Here is a 17802-nt window from a genome sequence, read left to right on the forward strand (position 1 = left end):
GTCTCAGCCAGGAGGAGGCTGAAAGAGTGCAAGGAGGACCAGAAGAAAGAGGGAAAGGGCAGGAAAGAGTTTTCTTTAATGCTTGTGCTAGCTTTCTATTGTTGCCATAACAAAGTACCACAAACATAGCTTAAAACAACGCAGATTTATTATCTCATAGCCTTAATTAGCTCAGTGACCTTCCCTCTGACTCTGCCTCCATAGGAACAAGTCAAACTTCCAAGGGGAGCCACCCCGGGGCTCCGAGGCTATGCCAACCAGTGTGAGCAGCTCTCAGCCAGCCAGCACTGCAGGGCCTCAGGAGGGATGCTCCCAGGTCCTCCCAGACCTCTCTGTAGCCTCCTACTCCCCATTCCCAGAGACCCACCCTCTTCTTCACAATAACACCCTCTCATTATCCAAGTCCCACAGAAAGAAGTTATTCTTAGGCCCTGAGCTGTGGGATGCTGATTCAGAGAAGTTTCTGCCAAGATGCCCCCATCCATGCTTACAACTGCCCTGCGACCCTGACTTAGCCACTTCTGGTTTTAAAAAGGTCCAAAGAAAACCCAAACTCACCTCTTTTTATCTCCACCTTTTTATTCCTCATCAAATGATTATAACAATGTATGATTTGTGATAGAGGAAAAATCATACACAAGTAACAGTCACTTAGGAGACCCCATGTTTATTTCTCTATGATCAACTCCCAACCTACATCCGTATGTGTGCACACTTTACATGGCAAATTTTCTATTTTATGCTTTTGGTTGTCGGCCATATTATAAGCGTTTTCAATATGGCAACAAAACCTTTATCATCATGGTTTGGCATGGTTGCATGGAACAAATCACAAGTGTCCCAAATGAACAATGAGGGGTGACAATGTAAACATAACAACTCAGTGTTTCTCTGTTTGTTTGTCTCAACAACTAAAGCAACGCATCATATTTCTCAGCAGCAGCCCTTTCCTTCTTAGGAGAACCTGCTTTGGTCTCCATATTAAGAGGAATAACATCGCTGTTCATTCACAAGCGACTTCCTCACCCAGGTGCCCCCGCTGAAATGAGTCCTCAGCACCTGGCAGGAATGTAACGCGGAAATACATTCAAATGTCAATCCGCTGTAATTCTGTGGTTGCTGTGAGTTGGAGCACTGTGTGGGGTTTCTCACCAGCATGCCTTTGCTGACACAGCTAAGACAGCAAGGGCTCCTGTCGACAGCTTCCCTCGCTGGATTCCAGTAAGAGTTTGCTTACGAACAGTAAGGCAGACACTCCCTCTTAAAAGATTCCTCTTCCCGATTACACAGGCTCTTTCCAGTTTAAGGACTCGGATGTATGGGTAGGTGAGTTCTCCAGGGAAGTATCTACCTGACTTTCTCAGGTTTTATTCCAGTGTATGCACTATCATGTTTGGTACAGGCTGAATCATCCCTGAAGCCTTTGCCACATTTACTACCATCCTGTATCCTCTGCAAGAGTTCCCTAATGTATAGACTTAACAGGATGGCTGAGGAATGTCTCACATCCACCAGTCCGCTGGACAGCTCAGAGCAGTCTTTTCCACTGACAGGGAGGAGCCACCCCTGAAGACACTTCTCTCTCACATAGGTTTTTGAGAGCCAGTCGGAAGATGAGTGTGGCCCACGTTCATTAAATATCCACGGGTTGTTCTCCAGGGTGTGATCTTTGGTGTCGGATGAGGGAAGAGCTCCTTCTGAATGTTTTCCCACACTGAGGACAATGACTGGGACCCTCCCTGCTGTGGAGCCTCTGATGTACTGCCAGGTGAGAGTTCTGCTTGAAGGACTTTCCACAATCTGGACACTGGTACGGGGTCTCCTTAGTGTGAATTCTCTGGTGTTTGGTCAGACAGGAGCTGTCCCTGAAAGCTTTACCACACTGATTACACTCATAGGGCTTCTCGCCAGTATGAGTCCTCTGGTGACGTATGAGACCGGCGATGTTCCTGAAAAGTTTCTGACACTGATCACAGCCATAGGGCTTCTCACCAGTATGAATCCTCTGGTGCCTGATGAGGTAAGCACTCTCAATGAAAGTTTTCCCACATTCTTTACACTCATAGGGTTTCTCCCCAGAATGGATTTTCTGATGCACAATGAGGTGAGAGTTACGGTTGAAGGATTTCCCGCATTCCACACATTCAAAGGGCTTCTCTCCAGTGTGAGTCCTCTCGTGCTGGGTGAGGTATGAGCCATCTCGGAAGGCCTTTCCACATTTGCTACATTCATAAGGCTTCTCCCCAGTGTGGATTCTGAGATGCACAGTGAGGTGGGAGATGTCGGTGAAAGGCTTCCCACACTCATTACATCTATATGGTTTTTCCCCTGTATGAGTTCTTTGATGCAGAATGAGGGACGAATTTCGGTTGAAGGTTTTCCCACATTCTAGACATTCGTAAGGTTTCTCCCCAGTGTGAATTCTCTGGTGTTGCGTCAGAGCTGACCCATCACTGAAGGCTTTCCCGCATTTACTGCATTTATAGGGCTTCTCTCCTGTATGGATTCTTTGATGCACAATTAGGTTATAGTTCTTGGAGAAGGATTTTCCACACTCATTACAGGTATAAGGTTTCTCTCCAGTGTGAGTTCGGTGATGCAAAACAAGAGAAGAGTTCCGTTTGAAGCACTTGCCACATTCAGTACATGTGTACAGTTTTTCTCCAGGGCTGTTCCTCCTGTTTTCATTAAGAGATGAACTCAGGGTAAAGATGTCCCCAAAGTCCTTACCTCCATACAGTTTCTTCCCTCTTTTCATTATTTTTTGTTCACCAAGAGGGGTAAAATGGTTGAAAGACTTAACACTTTCAGGGTATTTATAGGGTTTCTCTCTAGTTTGAGTTCTTCCAAATTGAATAACTTCTATGGAATGGTTGAAGGCTTTCCCACAGGTGTCACTGTCACCCGTTCTCTTAGCTACATAACTTTTCTGACAATTGTGTAAAGCTGGATCACAATCCAGGCTTTTAACACCTGAGCCACGTACATGGAAACCGTTTCTTGTGGAAACTCTCTGACGTCGTGGAAGGTCTGGGCTCACGCTCAAATGCTCCCCAAATCCGGGATATTCACGAATTGCTTCCTGAGCTCCTGGTTCCTCCTGAGTTAAGGCTGATTGCCTCAAATGTCCCTCCTGGTTCTCACAGTCCCAACTGTTACCTAGAATGGAGAAATGAGGACCCTCTCGTGTAAATCCTTCCACCTCCATGTCACAGAACAGTTCTTCCTCAGGAATGTTCTCAGCTGTCATTTTCAATCTTCTGTCCCAGGCTGGAAAGCAAAGAATGAAAAAGACAGACTTAAGTACATGAAGCCGTGTGTGGAAGAGGAATGAAAGATGGTGACAGGCCAAGTGTGTGAGTGTGTCTTTTTACTTGTTTTCGTTTTGAAATTCAGATCTATATGAGGGGGAGATACTGTGAGAGTCGAGGGATGGAGCCAAGAACAGGCTCAAGAAGAGCCACATGGCATTTCCACCCTCCTAGAGAACAAGCAGGGGGAATGGTGTTGGGGGTAAATATCACCAAAAGGATTAGCCTGAGACATGGGAGATCAGAGGCCAGGTGTCACTCTGATGACACAGTAACACATCTCGGCCACTGTGATCTTGTCCCCATCACCCACTTCCCCTACCAATAACCATTACACACTCCAGATCCTCCACTTCACAATGGGCTTACAATAGCATTGAACGAGCAGTTTTCACCTCACCTTTGTGGTCAGAGTTCTGCCTTCGTGGATGGGACACAACACAGGCCTGGTGACCTGACCCTTCTGAAATTCCTAGATCTGTCAACGACCTTCCTGCAGGGTTATTATGAGAATTACATCATGTGTGCTGGCTCTGAGCTGGGGAACAGACAGTGCTGTAAGTGGCTGCCAGTGTCTTCACTTTTATGGATCTTTCTCTAACCATGCTCCCACTCCTTTGACTTGAAGATATCAAGAAAACTGGCTCTCGGGCTTCCCTGGTGGCACAGTAGTTAAGAATCTGTCTGCCAATGAAGGGGACATGGGTTTGAGCCCTGGTCCGGGAATATCCCACATGCCACAGAGCAACTAAGCCCGTGTGCCACAACTACTGAGCCTGCGCTCTAGAGCCCACGAGGCACAACTACTGAGCCTGCATGCCACAACTACTGAAGCCCGTGCACCTGTAGCCCGTGCTCTGCAACAAGGGAAGCCACCGCAGTGAGAAGCCCGTGCACCACAATGAAGAGTAGCCCCTGCTCGCCGCAACTAGAGAAAGCCCGCGCACAGCAACAAAGACCCAGCACAGCCAAAAATAAAATTAATTAATTAATTAATTTTTAAAAATTTCCAAACAACAAAAAACAGAGTAAGAGTCAAAATACAAGTGGCAGGTGGAGAGACGATACTATAAAGTATAAAAGAGACAAAGGAATAGTGCCAGAGATCTATAAAAAAATTCTTCCAGAATAGCACATAAAAGGGAAAAAACTGGATAAACGATACAAGGAGGAACTTGACGGAGAGAAAATAGAAATGTCCTGAATACATGAATTCTTGCTCATTCGCACCTAAAGGCATTTACAAACTGTAACTTTAAGAATACAAAATATGCACATTTCAGATGAGTAAAAGTAAAACAAGGCATGATAATATAATGCTTGAGCAGGTCATGCAAGAAGAGAGTTGGTGGGCACGTAAAGAGGTCAGTCCACTTGGCGGTGTAACTTGGTAGTGGCCATCGAAACATAAAACGGCACATTCCGCCACCTTGCAATACCACTTGGTGGTGTCTTAGATTCAGAAAGCCTGAGTCCCAAGCATAACTGGACATCAAGCTATACCTAAGGAGATGGCCTTAAAGGCCACCAGGAAAAAGACAACCAGTGAAGGAGTGAGCAGTACTGTGATTAACTTGGTAACAAAAATAGAAACCTGATAGTAATGGAAGATTACCATCAAAGTGCCGAGGGAAAAAACTGTCAGAGTGAAAGTAAGGGACTTCCCTGGTGGCACAGTGGTTGGGAATCTGCCTGCCAATGCAGGGGACACGGGTTTGAGCCCTGGTCTGAGAAGATTCCACATGCCACAGAGCAACTAAGCCCATTGCTGTTCCACAGTAGTGTTGTGGCATTGCTGCACCACCACTACTAAGCCTGCACTCTAGAGCCCACAAGCCACAACTACTGAGCCCTAATGCCACAACTACTGAAGACCATGCCCCTAGAGCCCGTGCTCCGCAACAAGAGAAGCCACCGCTTCTCACTGCCCGTGCACCACAACAAAGAGTAGCCCCCGCTCACCACAAATAGAGAAAGCCCACATGCAGCAATGAAGGCCCAACGCAGCCAAAATTAAATAAATAAATAGAAAATTTTAAAAAAGAGTGAAAGATAAAGGCAACTTCAGAAAAGCAAAAGCAGGGTTTATCTCCAAGGACCCTTACCAAAAGAGTTAGAAAAAAACTGTTCTTCAGGGGAAAAAAAAAAAAACCCAGAAGGAAGGAATGGAGAGAACATGTATTTAAATAATATCCAGCACTGACCGCATAAAATGAAGCAGTAACAATGACTCAGGGGTTAACAAGGGGATGGACTAAAATACTGAATGGCAGTGGCCTGTGAGATGAAAACAGGGTAGCAAAATTAAGTGTCCTGACATTCTTATATTGTTCATGATTCATGTTAGACCTGGTCAAGTCAGGAATAAAAGAATAAATGTCATGTAAAACTTCCAAGCCCACAGAGCAGTGGTTCTCAACCAGAGACGGTTTTACCCTCAAAAGACACTTGGCAACATCTGGGAACATTTTTGGCTGTCATGACTTGGGGCCAGATGCTACTGGAATCTAGGGATGCTGTGAAATACCTTTAAAACACAAGACAGCCTCTCACACATAGAATGACCAGCCTCAAAACTCAAAAGTAAATAGTGCTGAAGTGGAAAAACCCTGTTACAGGAGAAAAGAATAATAAAGAAAAGGAAAAAAAACAGATCAATCCAGAAGAAGGTGCTAAGGGGGAAAGCTCAAAAAGGACAAGTTAAGATAGAAAGTATAAAATAGGACATCACAATAACAATAAATGTAAGTGGCTTTGATGGGCAAGATAAACACTGTGTCAGACTGCATTAAAAAATGTGTTTGTAACAGACACCAAAAGCAAAAGGACACAGAAGAAAAAAGCAAAAGTTCGGAACAGACAAATGCTAACCAAACAAAGATTGAATGGTGTTTTGCTAACCAACAATAAACTTCAAGGAAGATAAAAGGGCAATATAACAATGGCAAAGATGTCTACATTAACAGCATCCCTCCAAACACAGAGCAAAGTCAGCAAATCCAGCCATACTGGGAGGGTTTATGAACCTCTTTCAGAAATGGAAATGCAGAAAGACTGAACAGAGACAAGCATAAGAGAATGTAATTAGCCAGCCTGGTCACATTGCTGACTGAAGACCCACTACCAACAATTAGAGCCAAAGGCTTTCCAAGCACAAGTGGAACATTTGCTAACATTGGTCATAAACCAGGCCAAAGAATAAGTTCAACAAAGACCAGACCACAGTCTCTTGACTACAAATGTGTTCAAGTTAAAAACCAGTAACAGAAAGAATGCCAAATACAAAAAATAATAGTAAGTTAAAAAAAAAAACCCTATTTATTTGGAAAAATGAAAATCTGTTTCTCAGTAACTCACAGAGAAATGTTGATGCAAATTAGAAAGCATCTAATTAGAAAACACGGAGAACTGCACAACTGATGATGATGGCACATCTCAAAACATGTAGCAAAGGAGGATGCAGCTAAACAAGTTCCTAGGCAAAAAATGTTGGTCTTTAATGCATGGGGTTTTTTTTTTGGTTTGGTTTTTTTTGGTTATTGTTTTTTGTTTTTGTTTTGTTTTGTTTTTGTTTTTATTTTTTGTGGCCATGCCATGCAGCCTGCGGGACCTTAGTTCCCCAACCACGGATTGAACCTGTGCCCTCAGCAGTGAAAGCGCAGAGTCCTAACCACTGGACTGCCAGGGAAGTCCCTAATCTTGTATTTTAAAGAGAAGACTGAAAGTTAGTGAGATCACTGTTCGACTTAAGAAGTAAGGGAAAGAGCCACAGAGAAAACCAACAGGAGGTGAAAGGAAGGTGATAATAAAGGTAAGATCAAAAATTACAGAAACCAAAAACAAGGAAACAGCCAAGAACATGAAGAAAACCAAAAGTCTGTTATTTGAAAAGACTAATGAAATTACCTTTGGCAAGAGTAATCATAAAATAAAGAACAAGAAGGCATACATAGGTGATATTCGTCATAAAAAGGGGATTTAATTAAGAAACAGAAGAAAGTTATCAAAATGGCAACATTAGATTTATCCTACAAAAGAAGGCCTATGAAACATTAGAACATCTACTGATACGATTCCCGACATTTTCAGATTAAAGTAGAAGACAGCCCCCTACATCCTATCTCAATAAATTCAGAAAGTAATTTGAACAAATCTCACCCAGACTCTTGATCAAAATGCTCTCAGATTAAAGTAGTAGACGCCTTTACCCTACGTCAATAAATTGATAAGGTATTTTAAGGAAAGCTCCAACTCATGATGAAAATTCTTATCAACTATGAACACAGGGAATTAAGGTAAACATCACACGTGAGGAAACATGAGAATTGTTCAGTCTGAAGCCAAGGCCAAGACCCCAGAGGCCTGCTACGTCCACAGCATTCAACAGTGATGCGGAGGTCCAGCTGGCCAGGAGGACCATATCCCCAGCTGTCACTCCTGGCTGCTCCTGCTTTTCAGACCTCCTGAGGCTGCCTTATTACCATGCTGCATGTTTCCTCTTCTGAGCCTTCTGAGTAGACTGGGGCCTGGGTGGCCTAGAGCTGTCCTGTGGAAACAAGAGATGGACAGCACCTCCCTACAAGTCTGTAAGGGGAGGATGTATGTGTGCACTTAAAAGAAATGAGGTAAGTCAGACATATATAGGATGATACCACTTAGTTCAAATTTTTAGACACACAAAGTATTCTCGAAGTAAAAATATTAAAATGCCCTGGCAACACATCTACCAAAGCTGTGATCATGACTGTCTTGGGAGTGTGGAAGGGAACAGCCCTAGAGAAGCAAAGGGAATGTCCATTTCATCTATAATAGATACTTCCTTTATTGAAATAAGACTTACATACCACTAGGAAAGTGAAAAGACAACCTACCAAACAGGAGAAAATACTTACAAAGCACGTATCTGATAAAGGACTTGCAGAAGATATAAAAAACTCTTATAGCCCAATAATTACAGGACAACCAAATTTTAAAAATAGGCAAAGGATCTGAATAAACATTTCTCCAAAGAAGACATACAGATGGCCAATAAGCACATGAAAAGATGATCAACATCATTAGTTACTAGGGAAATGCTAATCAAAACCCAGGCTTAGGGGCTTCCATGGTGGCGCAGGGGTTGAGAGTCCGCCTGCCGATGCAGGGGACGTGGGTTCGTGCCCCGGTCCAGGAAGATCCCACATGCCGCGGAGCGGCTGGGCCTGTGAGCCATGGCCGCTGAGCCTGCGCGTCCGGAGCCTGTGCTCCGCAACGGGAGAGGCCACAACAGTGAGAGGCCCGCGTACCGCAAAAAAAAAAAAAAAAAACAACCCAGGCTTTCACTGCCATGGGCCTGGGTTCAATCCGTGGTCGGGGTCAAGCCACACAGCACGGCAAAAAAAAAAAAAAGACAATAACAAGTGTTGTGAGCATGTGGAGAAACTGAAACCCTCACACACTGTTGGGGGGAATGTAAAATGGTACAGCTGGGACCTCCCTGGTGGCGCAGTGGTTAAGAATTCACCTGCCAATGCAGGAGACACAGGTTTGATCCCTGGTCTGGAAAGATCCCACATGCCATGGAGCACCCAAGCCCATGTGCCACAACTACTGAAGCCCGCGCACCTAGAGCCCGTGCTCTAGCCCCTGCGCGCCACAACTAGAGAAAACCCGCGAGCAGCAACAAAGATCCAACACAGCCAAAAAATAAATAAATAAATAAAATGGTGCAGCTGCTTTGGAAAACAGTCTGACAGTTTCTCAAAAAGTTAAACAGAGTTATCATATGACCCTGCAATTCCACTCCTAGGTATCTACTCAAGAAAAATGTAAACATATGTCTACACATAAACTTCTCCATGAATTATGAGTACACAACAGCACTATTCATGATAAACAAAAGCAGAAACAACCCAAATAACTGTCTACCAACCGATGAGTGGATAAACAAAATGTCGAAATACACACACTGGAATATTCTTCAGGCTTAAGAAGGAGTGAAATACTGATAAATGCTTCAATAACACAGATGAATCCTGAAAACATTATACGCAGTAAAAGAACTCAGACACAAAAGACTCCATAGTGTATGATCACATTTAAGTGAAACATCCGGAAAAGGCAATTCCATACACACTGAGAGTCAATTAGTGGCTGCCAGGAGTTGGGAGAAGGCAGTATGGGGAGTGACTCCTAATTGGTATGGGGTTTCTTCTTGGATTGATGAAAACGTATTGGAAATATATAGTGGTGATGGCTGCACAACTTCGTGCATATACTAAAAACCACCGGGTTGTGCACTTTGAATGAATGAATCATATGATATATGAATTGTATTTCAATAAAGCTGTGATAAGTAAATTTACACCTATAAGGGGACAAGTTTCACCTAGCCTGACCTGCAGCGCTTGACCTTGGCAGTATTTCCCCTGGGGGCATCCAGAAATCTGTGGAGGTGTCAGGTTGTCACAAAGACGGAAGCAGGGGGAACTACTAGCATCTGATGGCCCTGGACCAGGGATGCACACTTGCTAATACACTTGGGACTGCTCCACGTGATGTTTGACCAACCTGTGGACCGAAATCCCTGCAGGTATTAACCTGGGGTACTGAACTACAGAATAATACTACGTGTGTTACAAGACATCAGGGAAAAGGTGCCTTCATTTAGGGGAAGGAAGTTGAATGGAAATCCAGATACAGCCCTGAATTTATGAACTCATTCCCTATTTTGCATCTCTCTCCTTGACCAAAACTGGCCATTCCAACTCTACACTCAATCAGTGAGGGCCTGAGTGCCATAGCGGTTACTGCAAAAAGAACAATCACAAGCATACAGGAGGACATTAGGACAGACTTCAGGGAAATAGTATTAAATTAGGGTATTTAATGCAGGAACTACACTGAATTTCATTAATTAAGGTTGTTTTAAAAATCTCGTATTATTGCCCTCATACATATCTGTGTAGCTATTTTTGGCACTACAATGATACCAAAACTATGTTGTAAAAAATTCACCTTGATGCTGTTCACAAATTTGGGGGGGGGGACGTCTCTATTCCTCCCCCACCCCACTCATCCTCTGACCTCAGATATTCACAATACCACTTCTCTGGAGCCCCAGTATGACTCATTTTCCCCAGCCTGTCCTTCTCTTCCCCATGGCCACCAAAGAAGGTGGTCTCTAAGGCTTTCTATACCCTGAATGTTGCCCCAGCACATGCTGAGACTTCAGGTCTGTTTGGAGAACTGTTTTCTGTGATAAATTGTCCTGATGTTGTTCCAGGTCATAGCAGAGGGGGTGACTGACCCTTCACCTGTCACCCCAGATCATCCAGACAGCCTGGGTTGCCTTAACTGCGTAAGTGCTTAGAACCTGCTTCCACCAAGGTACTTTCTTCCATTCCTATTTAATACACCTGGTCTGGATCCACCCACAACATTCACTGTTCCAGCAGCATCCAGCCATACCTCACCTCATTCAACTGCACTGAAGACAATGAATTCTGACTGTCCCATTTCTCTTAATCCAAACCTACAACCTCCAGCAGCAGACTGCTTCTTATGTTTTCCAGGTAGCTGTGCCAAACATTTAAATATAGAGGTAATTTTTTTAATACAAATGCCTTTCCTTTTATTGATTCTTTACATTTAATTTTTAAAGTTATATGAGTATTTAATATTATCTATATAATTCTTTTCAGGACAGTAAAAGGCATATTGCTACTATTGATCATAAAGACTGAGCATTGGGCTTCCCTGTTGGCACAGTGGTTAAGAATCTGCCTGCCAATGCAGGGGACAGAGGTTCCAGCCCTGGTCCGGGAAGATCCTACATGCTGCGGAGCAACTAAGCTCGCGAGCCACAACTACTGAGCCTGCGCTCTAGAGCCCGCGAGCCACAACTACTGAAACCCACGCGCCTAGAGCCTGTGCTCCGTAACAAGAGAAGCCACCACAGTGAGAAGCCCATGCACCGCAACGAAGAGTAGCCCCTGCTCGCCACAACTAGAGAAGGCCCGTGCACAGCAACAAAGACCCAACACAGAAAAAAATAAATAAAATAAAATAAATAAATTTTTTAAAAAAGTAGAACTCCTCCTGTGGAAAGAGCAGAGACAGAATGGCTTCAGACAATCCACCTTTAAAAAAAGAAGACAGACTGAGCATTACACAAAAAATAACTCAAAATGCATCACAAGCTTAAATATACAAGCTAAAGCTATAAAACTCTTAAATGAAAAACATAGGCATAATTCTTCAGAAACCTGAATACAACACCAAAAGCACAAGTGACACAGTAGATAAACTGGACTAATCAAAATTAAAACCTTCTGTGCTTCAAAGAATGTTACTAAGAAAGTAAAATGACAATCCACAGGATAGGATAAAATATTTGCAAATCATATATCTGATAAGGCACTGGTATCCAGAATAAATAAACAACCCTTACAGTTCAATAATTAAAAGACCAATAACCCATTTCATAAATGGGCAAAGGATCTGAATAGACAATTCTCCAAAGAAGATATACAAAAGGCCAATAAGCATAATGAAAAGAAGCTCAATATCATTAACCATCAGGGAACTGCAAATCAAAAACACATCGAGATACCATTTCACACCCCCTAGAGTGGCTACAATCAGTTCCACTCCTAGGTCATCCAAGAGAAATGAAGACATATTTCCACAAAAAAAAACCCACAAAACTTGTATGTGAATGTTCACAGAAGCATTATTCGTAATACTCCCAAAATGGAAGCAACTCAAATGGTTATCAACTGATGAATGGATAAACAAATTAATATATTCATACAAGGGAATATTATGCATCTATAAAAATGAACCAAGTACTGATACATTGTAACATGGATGAACCTTGAAAACATTTTTAAGTGAAAGAAACCAAAACAAAGGACTACATATTGTATGGCCATTTATATGAAACGCCTACAATAGGCAAATGCAGAGACAGAAAGTAGATTAGTAATTGCCTGGGGCTAAGAAGGATGGAGGAAATGGGAAATGAGTGCTAACGGACAGGGGTTTTCTTTGGGGGCATGATGAAAATATTCTAAAACTGATCTGGGTGATGGCTGCACCACTTGGTGAATATACTAAGAAGCACTGAATGGTATACCTTAGAGGGTGAATTATATGGTATATGAATTATACCTCAATACAGCTATTTAAACAATTAAGCAGGTGTTGAATCTGTTGGAGTCGGAACTACTGGTCTAGACTCCACTTGGCATGTTTCTGATATCTTGGGATTAAAGCTTGCGGAGAGGGCTTCCCTGGTGGCGCAGTGGTTAGGAACATGCCTGCTGACACAGGGGACATGGGTTCCAGCCCTGGCCTGGGAAGATCCCACAAGCTGCAGAGCAACTAAGCCCGTGCGCCACAACTACTGAGCCTGCGCTCTAGAGCCCATGGGCCACAACTACTGAGCCCGTGGGCCACAACTACTGAAGCCCGTGGGCCACAACTACTGAGCCCGTGGGCCACAACTGCTGAGCCCGTGTGCCACACCAAGCCCACAAGCCACAACTACTTAGCCCACGTGCCACAACAACAGAGCCCGTGAGCCACAACTACTGAGGCTGTACTCTAGAGTCCATGGGCCACAACTACTGAGCCCATGTGCCACAACTACTGAGCCCACGAGCCACAACTACTGAGCCTGTGTGCCACAACTACTGAGCCTGTGCTCTAGAGCCCACAGGCCACAACTACTGAGCCTGCACTCTAGAGCCCACGAGCCACAACTACTGAGTCCACAAGCCATGACTACTGAGACTGCTCTCTAAAGCCTGCAAGCCACAACTACTGAGCCCGTGGGCCACAACTACTGAGCCCATGCTCTAGAGTCCGCGAGCCACAACTACTGAGCCCACAAGCCAACTACTGAGCCCGTGAGCCAACTACTGAGACTGCTCTCTAAAGCCTGCAAGCCACAACTACTGAGCCTGTGCACCACAACTACTGAGCCTGCACTCTAGAGCCCACAAGCCACAACTACTGAGCCCGTGTGCCACAACCACTGAGCCCACGAGCCACAACTACTGAGCCCGCGCACCTAGAGCCCATACTCCGCAACAAGAGAAGCCACCACAATGAGAAGCCCGTGCACCAAAATGGAGAACAGCCCCCGCTCGCCACAACTAGAGAAAGCCTGCGTGCAGCAACGAAGACCCAATGCAGCCAAAAATAAAAATAAATAAATTGATAAATAAATAAAATAAAGCTTGTGGAGAATTCCATTCCCAGGCACTCACCTCTGAAGGGCTTTATACCCAGTCTCTATGACCCTGCAGAGGGATCCACTTAAGCCCAATGACTGGATGTTTGACATCAATGGTTGCCAGACCTCAGATGACTGACCCCATCTGCATGGTTCTTGCCATCTCTGTGGATCACACATGATAATGTTTACTTCTTCAAATGATACATTCTTTAACAAAAATAAATTGTTTGCCACTAACTTTAGTCCTGTCCAAATAAAGTTACCCACCTCATTACCAATTGTGATTAACAGCCTGACTTCTTTTTTTTTTTTGCGATACGCGGGCCTCTCACTGTTGTGGCCTCTCCCGTTGCGGAGCACAGGCTCCAGACGCGCAGGCTCAGCGGCCATGGCTTACGGGCCTAGCCGCTCCGCGGCATGTGGGATCTTCCCGGACCGGGGCACGAACCCATGTCCCCTGCATCGGCAGGCGGACTCTCAAGCATTGCGCCACCAGGGAAGCCCCTGACTTCATTTTTGATGACTGACTGCTGACAGCTTTCAACCCCCCATCCTCACCACCACCTACTTCCCCTTCTCCTTCTGCAAACGAGGCAAACTAACAAGAAAGCCTGAGTGTTTTCTACTTGGTGTTGGCAGGAAGTTCAAACCATGCAAGCCCCAACCAATGCAAGGCCACCCTCATCTCAACTCCATTAATCACTACAGAAGCCCAGCGAGCTTCCTTTTCCTGCTGTCTCACGATTTTTGTTTATTTGGTTTTTGGCTGCGCCACGTGGCATTCCGGATCTTAGTTCCCCGGCCAGGGATTGAACCCACGCCCCCTGCAGTGGAAGGGAGAAGACTTAACCATTGGACCACCAGGGGAGTCCCACTCACACTTTTTTGGATCATCATGGGAAGTCTGCCCTGCTCTCCAAGACAGTCTCATTATGTGAGTGATAAACCTTTTGTCTTCTTGTGGGAGGGTGTGTAAGATATAAAAAGATGTGTGTTTGAGGCAGGGAGAAAAGAAGGGTAAAGCTAATGAGGCAAAGTATTAATAACTTGATAATCTGGATGGTTTTACAAGTGTTTATTGAACTATTCCTGCAACATTTCTGTAGGTGTAAAACTTCAAAATAAAAAGTCGAGTGCTAAGGGAGAGAAACAATCAATAGAAGGGAGAAAAGTTGCTTGCTGTGGGTAGAAAAAATAACAAAGTCTTAGTGTTCAAAACATATTTTTACAAGCCCAAGTCGCTAATAAGCAATTTTTTTTAAATTGGCAAAGGATAAGGGATCTTTCTGGGGTGATGGTAATTTTGATAAGGGTTTGTACTGCATTTGCCAAAACTCATCCAGTGATACAATGAGTATCTGCATTTCAATGTAAGTCAGTTTTCCCTCAAAAATTTAAAAAGCAATATTGAACTCTAACTGATGTTAAGCGTAGTAAGGTGTTTGAGGGGGGAGTGGAGTGATATCTGCCATTTACTTTGACTGTATCCCAAAAAGATTAGTGGGTGGCTAAAAGGGTGGACAAAGGGAACAAATATAGGGCATACAGCAAGTATAGCAGAGAGTTAATGAGTTGGTATAAGGACGCACAAGTGTCTTAACTTTTCTATATGTAGAAAAACTTTTATCGTAAACTACTGCGGGAAGAGGAGCTAAGGAAACGAACCCACTAAACCAAGGAAGAGGAAAGCGAAGTGGCCACTAACAGCTGGAAAAACGCAGCCCTCATTGAGAAGTGCAGCAAGATCTGATTTTGCAGCTATTAGGTGGGGAAAAAACAGGTGATTTGACACCTCCCGGTCTGCCGAGTGGTGGGAAACGGCACAGTCTGCGGGCGCAACGCGGCCACCTCGGCCCGAGACCCACCGACGCCCACACGGGCCCTCCCACCACCCGGCAGCAGAAGGGCGGCAGACCCGGGGCTCGCCCCAGCGGCCGGGCCAGGACACCCGGCAGGCAGGGGCAAAAAGGCCCCTATGGAAGGACGAGCGCGGAACCGCCGGGAAACGCGGAGGAAATCGCTAGGGCGTCCTCACCCTAAGAGGGAGCTTCCACACCCGCCGAGGTACGTCCACACCCGCAGCGGGGCGTCCACACTCGCCGGGGGGTGTCCTCAACTGCAGGGGACGTCTACACTGCAGAAGGGGGGCGTCCACACCTGCCGGAGAGGGCGTCCTCAACTGCATGGGACGTCCACACTGCAAAAGGGGGGCGTCCACACCCGTCGGGGGACACCCACACCGCAGAAGGGGGGCGTCTACATTGGCCGGGGGCGTCCTCACTCGCTAGGGCCGCCGCGCCTCGGGCGGACCCCCGGCCCTGCGAGTCGGACGCGCCCACTGACCCCCGGAAACCCGCCGGCAGACGCTCCGCTCCTGCGTCACCAAGACCCAGCGGACACCGCCCCCCGCGACACACACACCGCCCTCGGGGGAAATCGGGGAACCGAAAGGGCGATGGGCACAGCGGACTCACCGGAGGCTGGCCGGCGGCACCTGCGGCAGCGGCGGGAGCTGCCGCGGCCATGTTCGGTACAAATGCGCGTGCGCGCGCCGGGACCCGGATGTGCGCGTCCCAGGAGACTCCGCGGCCACCGCTGGACCCTTGCGGTGTAGAGACCCGAGTGCCTGCCTTTCGCTTCTGCTCGGCACCGCGCCGGATCCAGTCCCCTCGCCCTGGGCGGGGGTCGGCCGCAAGGTTCCGGGCTGTCACCGCCCGCCCTGTGCCCAGTCTTCGCCTCCAGCCCAGGGACTTAAGAGCGGTTCTGTCAGGAAGAGCTGTCCCTTCGCCTCATTTACTTATTCAGTTATTTATTGATATCAATGTGGATTCGCTGACATTTATTTTCGCTTTATCCCAGGACATCATTATTGTGCAGCCATATTTTTATGTACTGCATAGTTTGCTGAAATAATTCTATATCATCACATTTTTAAGAAAAATATGTTAAAATTCAGATAAGGGCAACTCTATCCATTGACAGTATAGTTATTTCCTTAGAAATCTAAACAGAAGCTGCACATTTTTGGAATTAATGGGAGTTAGGTAAGGATTTTAGATGGACGATTAGGAATGCAAGTCAATGTATGTGTTGTGGAAAAATCAGTATATAAAAATTAGCAGCAAGCAGTTAGAAAATGTGCTTTTGAAAGAAATAAATGTTCTCAGTTTTATGTATGTGTATAAAATAAAACAATTTCAAAAAGAAATAATTAGTATATGTACAAAAAATAATAAATACCCACACTTCCACTATCCAGCATGAAAGGGGGGGGGCAACCCCCAGAGTAGCCCAGGCAGGATGTGTGTGAGGCCTAGGGTACCAGGCACAGTTCCTACACAGCCTAAGTCAAGGTGAAGGAGACAATTCTCAAAGAATCTCACCCAATATATACACTTTTTTGTTTTCGTATTGGTGATTGTAGGGTTTTTTTTAGTTGAAGTATAGTTGATTTACAATATTGTGTTAGTTTCAGATGTACAACAAAGTAATTCAGGTTTTTTTTTCAGATTCTTTTTCCACTATAGATTATTATAAGATATTGAGTATAGTTCCCTGTGCTTACAGTAATCCTTGTTGCTTATCTATTTTATGTATCATAGTTTGTATCTGTTAATCCCATACTCCTAATTTATCCCTACCTCTCTCTCTTTCCCCTTTGGTAACCATAAGTTTCTTTTCTCTGTGAGTCTGTTTCTGTTTTGTATATAGATTCATTTGTATTATTTTTTAGATTCTACATGTAAGTGATATAATATTTGTCTTTCTCTGTATGTCACTTATGTCACTCAGTATGATATTCTCTAGGTCCACCCAAGTTGCTACAAATGGCAATATTTCATTATTTTTTATGGCTGAGTAATATTCCATTACATATATATACACATATATGTATATGCAATGTGTATATATATAATATATACATACATACCACATGTATATATGTAATATATACATACAATATCTTATTTTTTAATATTTATTTTATTATTTATTTGGTTGCACTGGGTCTTTAGTTGCGGCAGGTGGGCTCCTTAATTGTGGCACGCAAACTCTTAGTTACGGCATACACGTGGGATCTAATTCCCTGACCAGGGATCAAACCTGGGCCCCCTGCATTGGGAGCGCGGAGCCTTAACCACTGCGCCACCAGGAAAGTCCCCATACCTTCTTAAACCAATCATCTGCTGATAGGCAGTTGGGTTATTAGGGTTTTCCTCTTAGTCCCCACCCAGGGACACAGGTCCCAACGTGGTCGCCTTTCTT

The 17802-nt window shown here is 44.8% G+C and overlaps 1 protein-coding gene across 1 annotated transcript; it reads right to left on the reverse strand.

Moving 5' to 3' along the window:
* Window positions 1-655: 655 nt before the first annotated feature.
* Window positions 656-16045, reverse strand: ZNF329 (zinc finger protein 329). Its single transcript, XM_082863079.1, has 3 exons — window positions 16011-16045; window positions 13568-13698; window positions 656-3270 (listed from the first exon to the last, which is right to left on the reverse strand). The coding sequence occupies exon 3, from the start codon at window positions 3248-3250 to the stop codon at window positions 1634-1636; it is 1617 nt and encodes a 538-aa protein (XP_082719205.1). The 5' UTR covers window positions 3251-3270; window positions 13568-13698; window positions 16011-16045; the 3' UTR covers window positions 656-1633.
* Between the last annotated feature and the right edge of the window lie 1757 nt (window positions 16046-17802).

The sequence above is a fragment of the Leucopleurus acutus genome (genome assembly GCF_964270905.1).
Source record: "Leucopleurus acutus genome assembly, chromosome: 20".
In the NCBI taxonomy this organism is placed as follows: domain Eukaryota; kingdom Metazoa; phylum Chordata; class Mammalia; order Artiodactyla; family Delphinidae; genus Leucopleurus; species Leucopleurus acutus.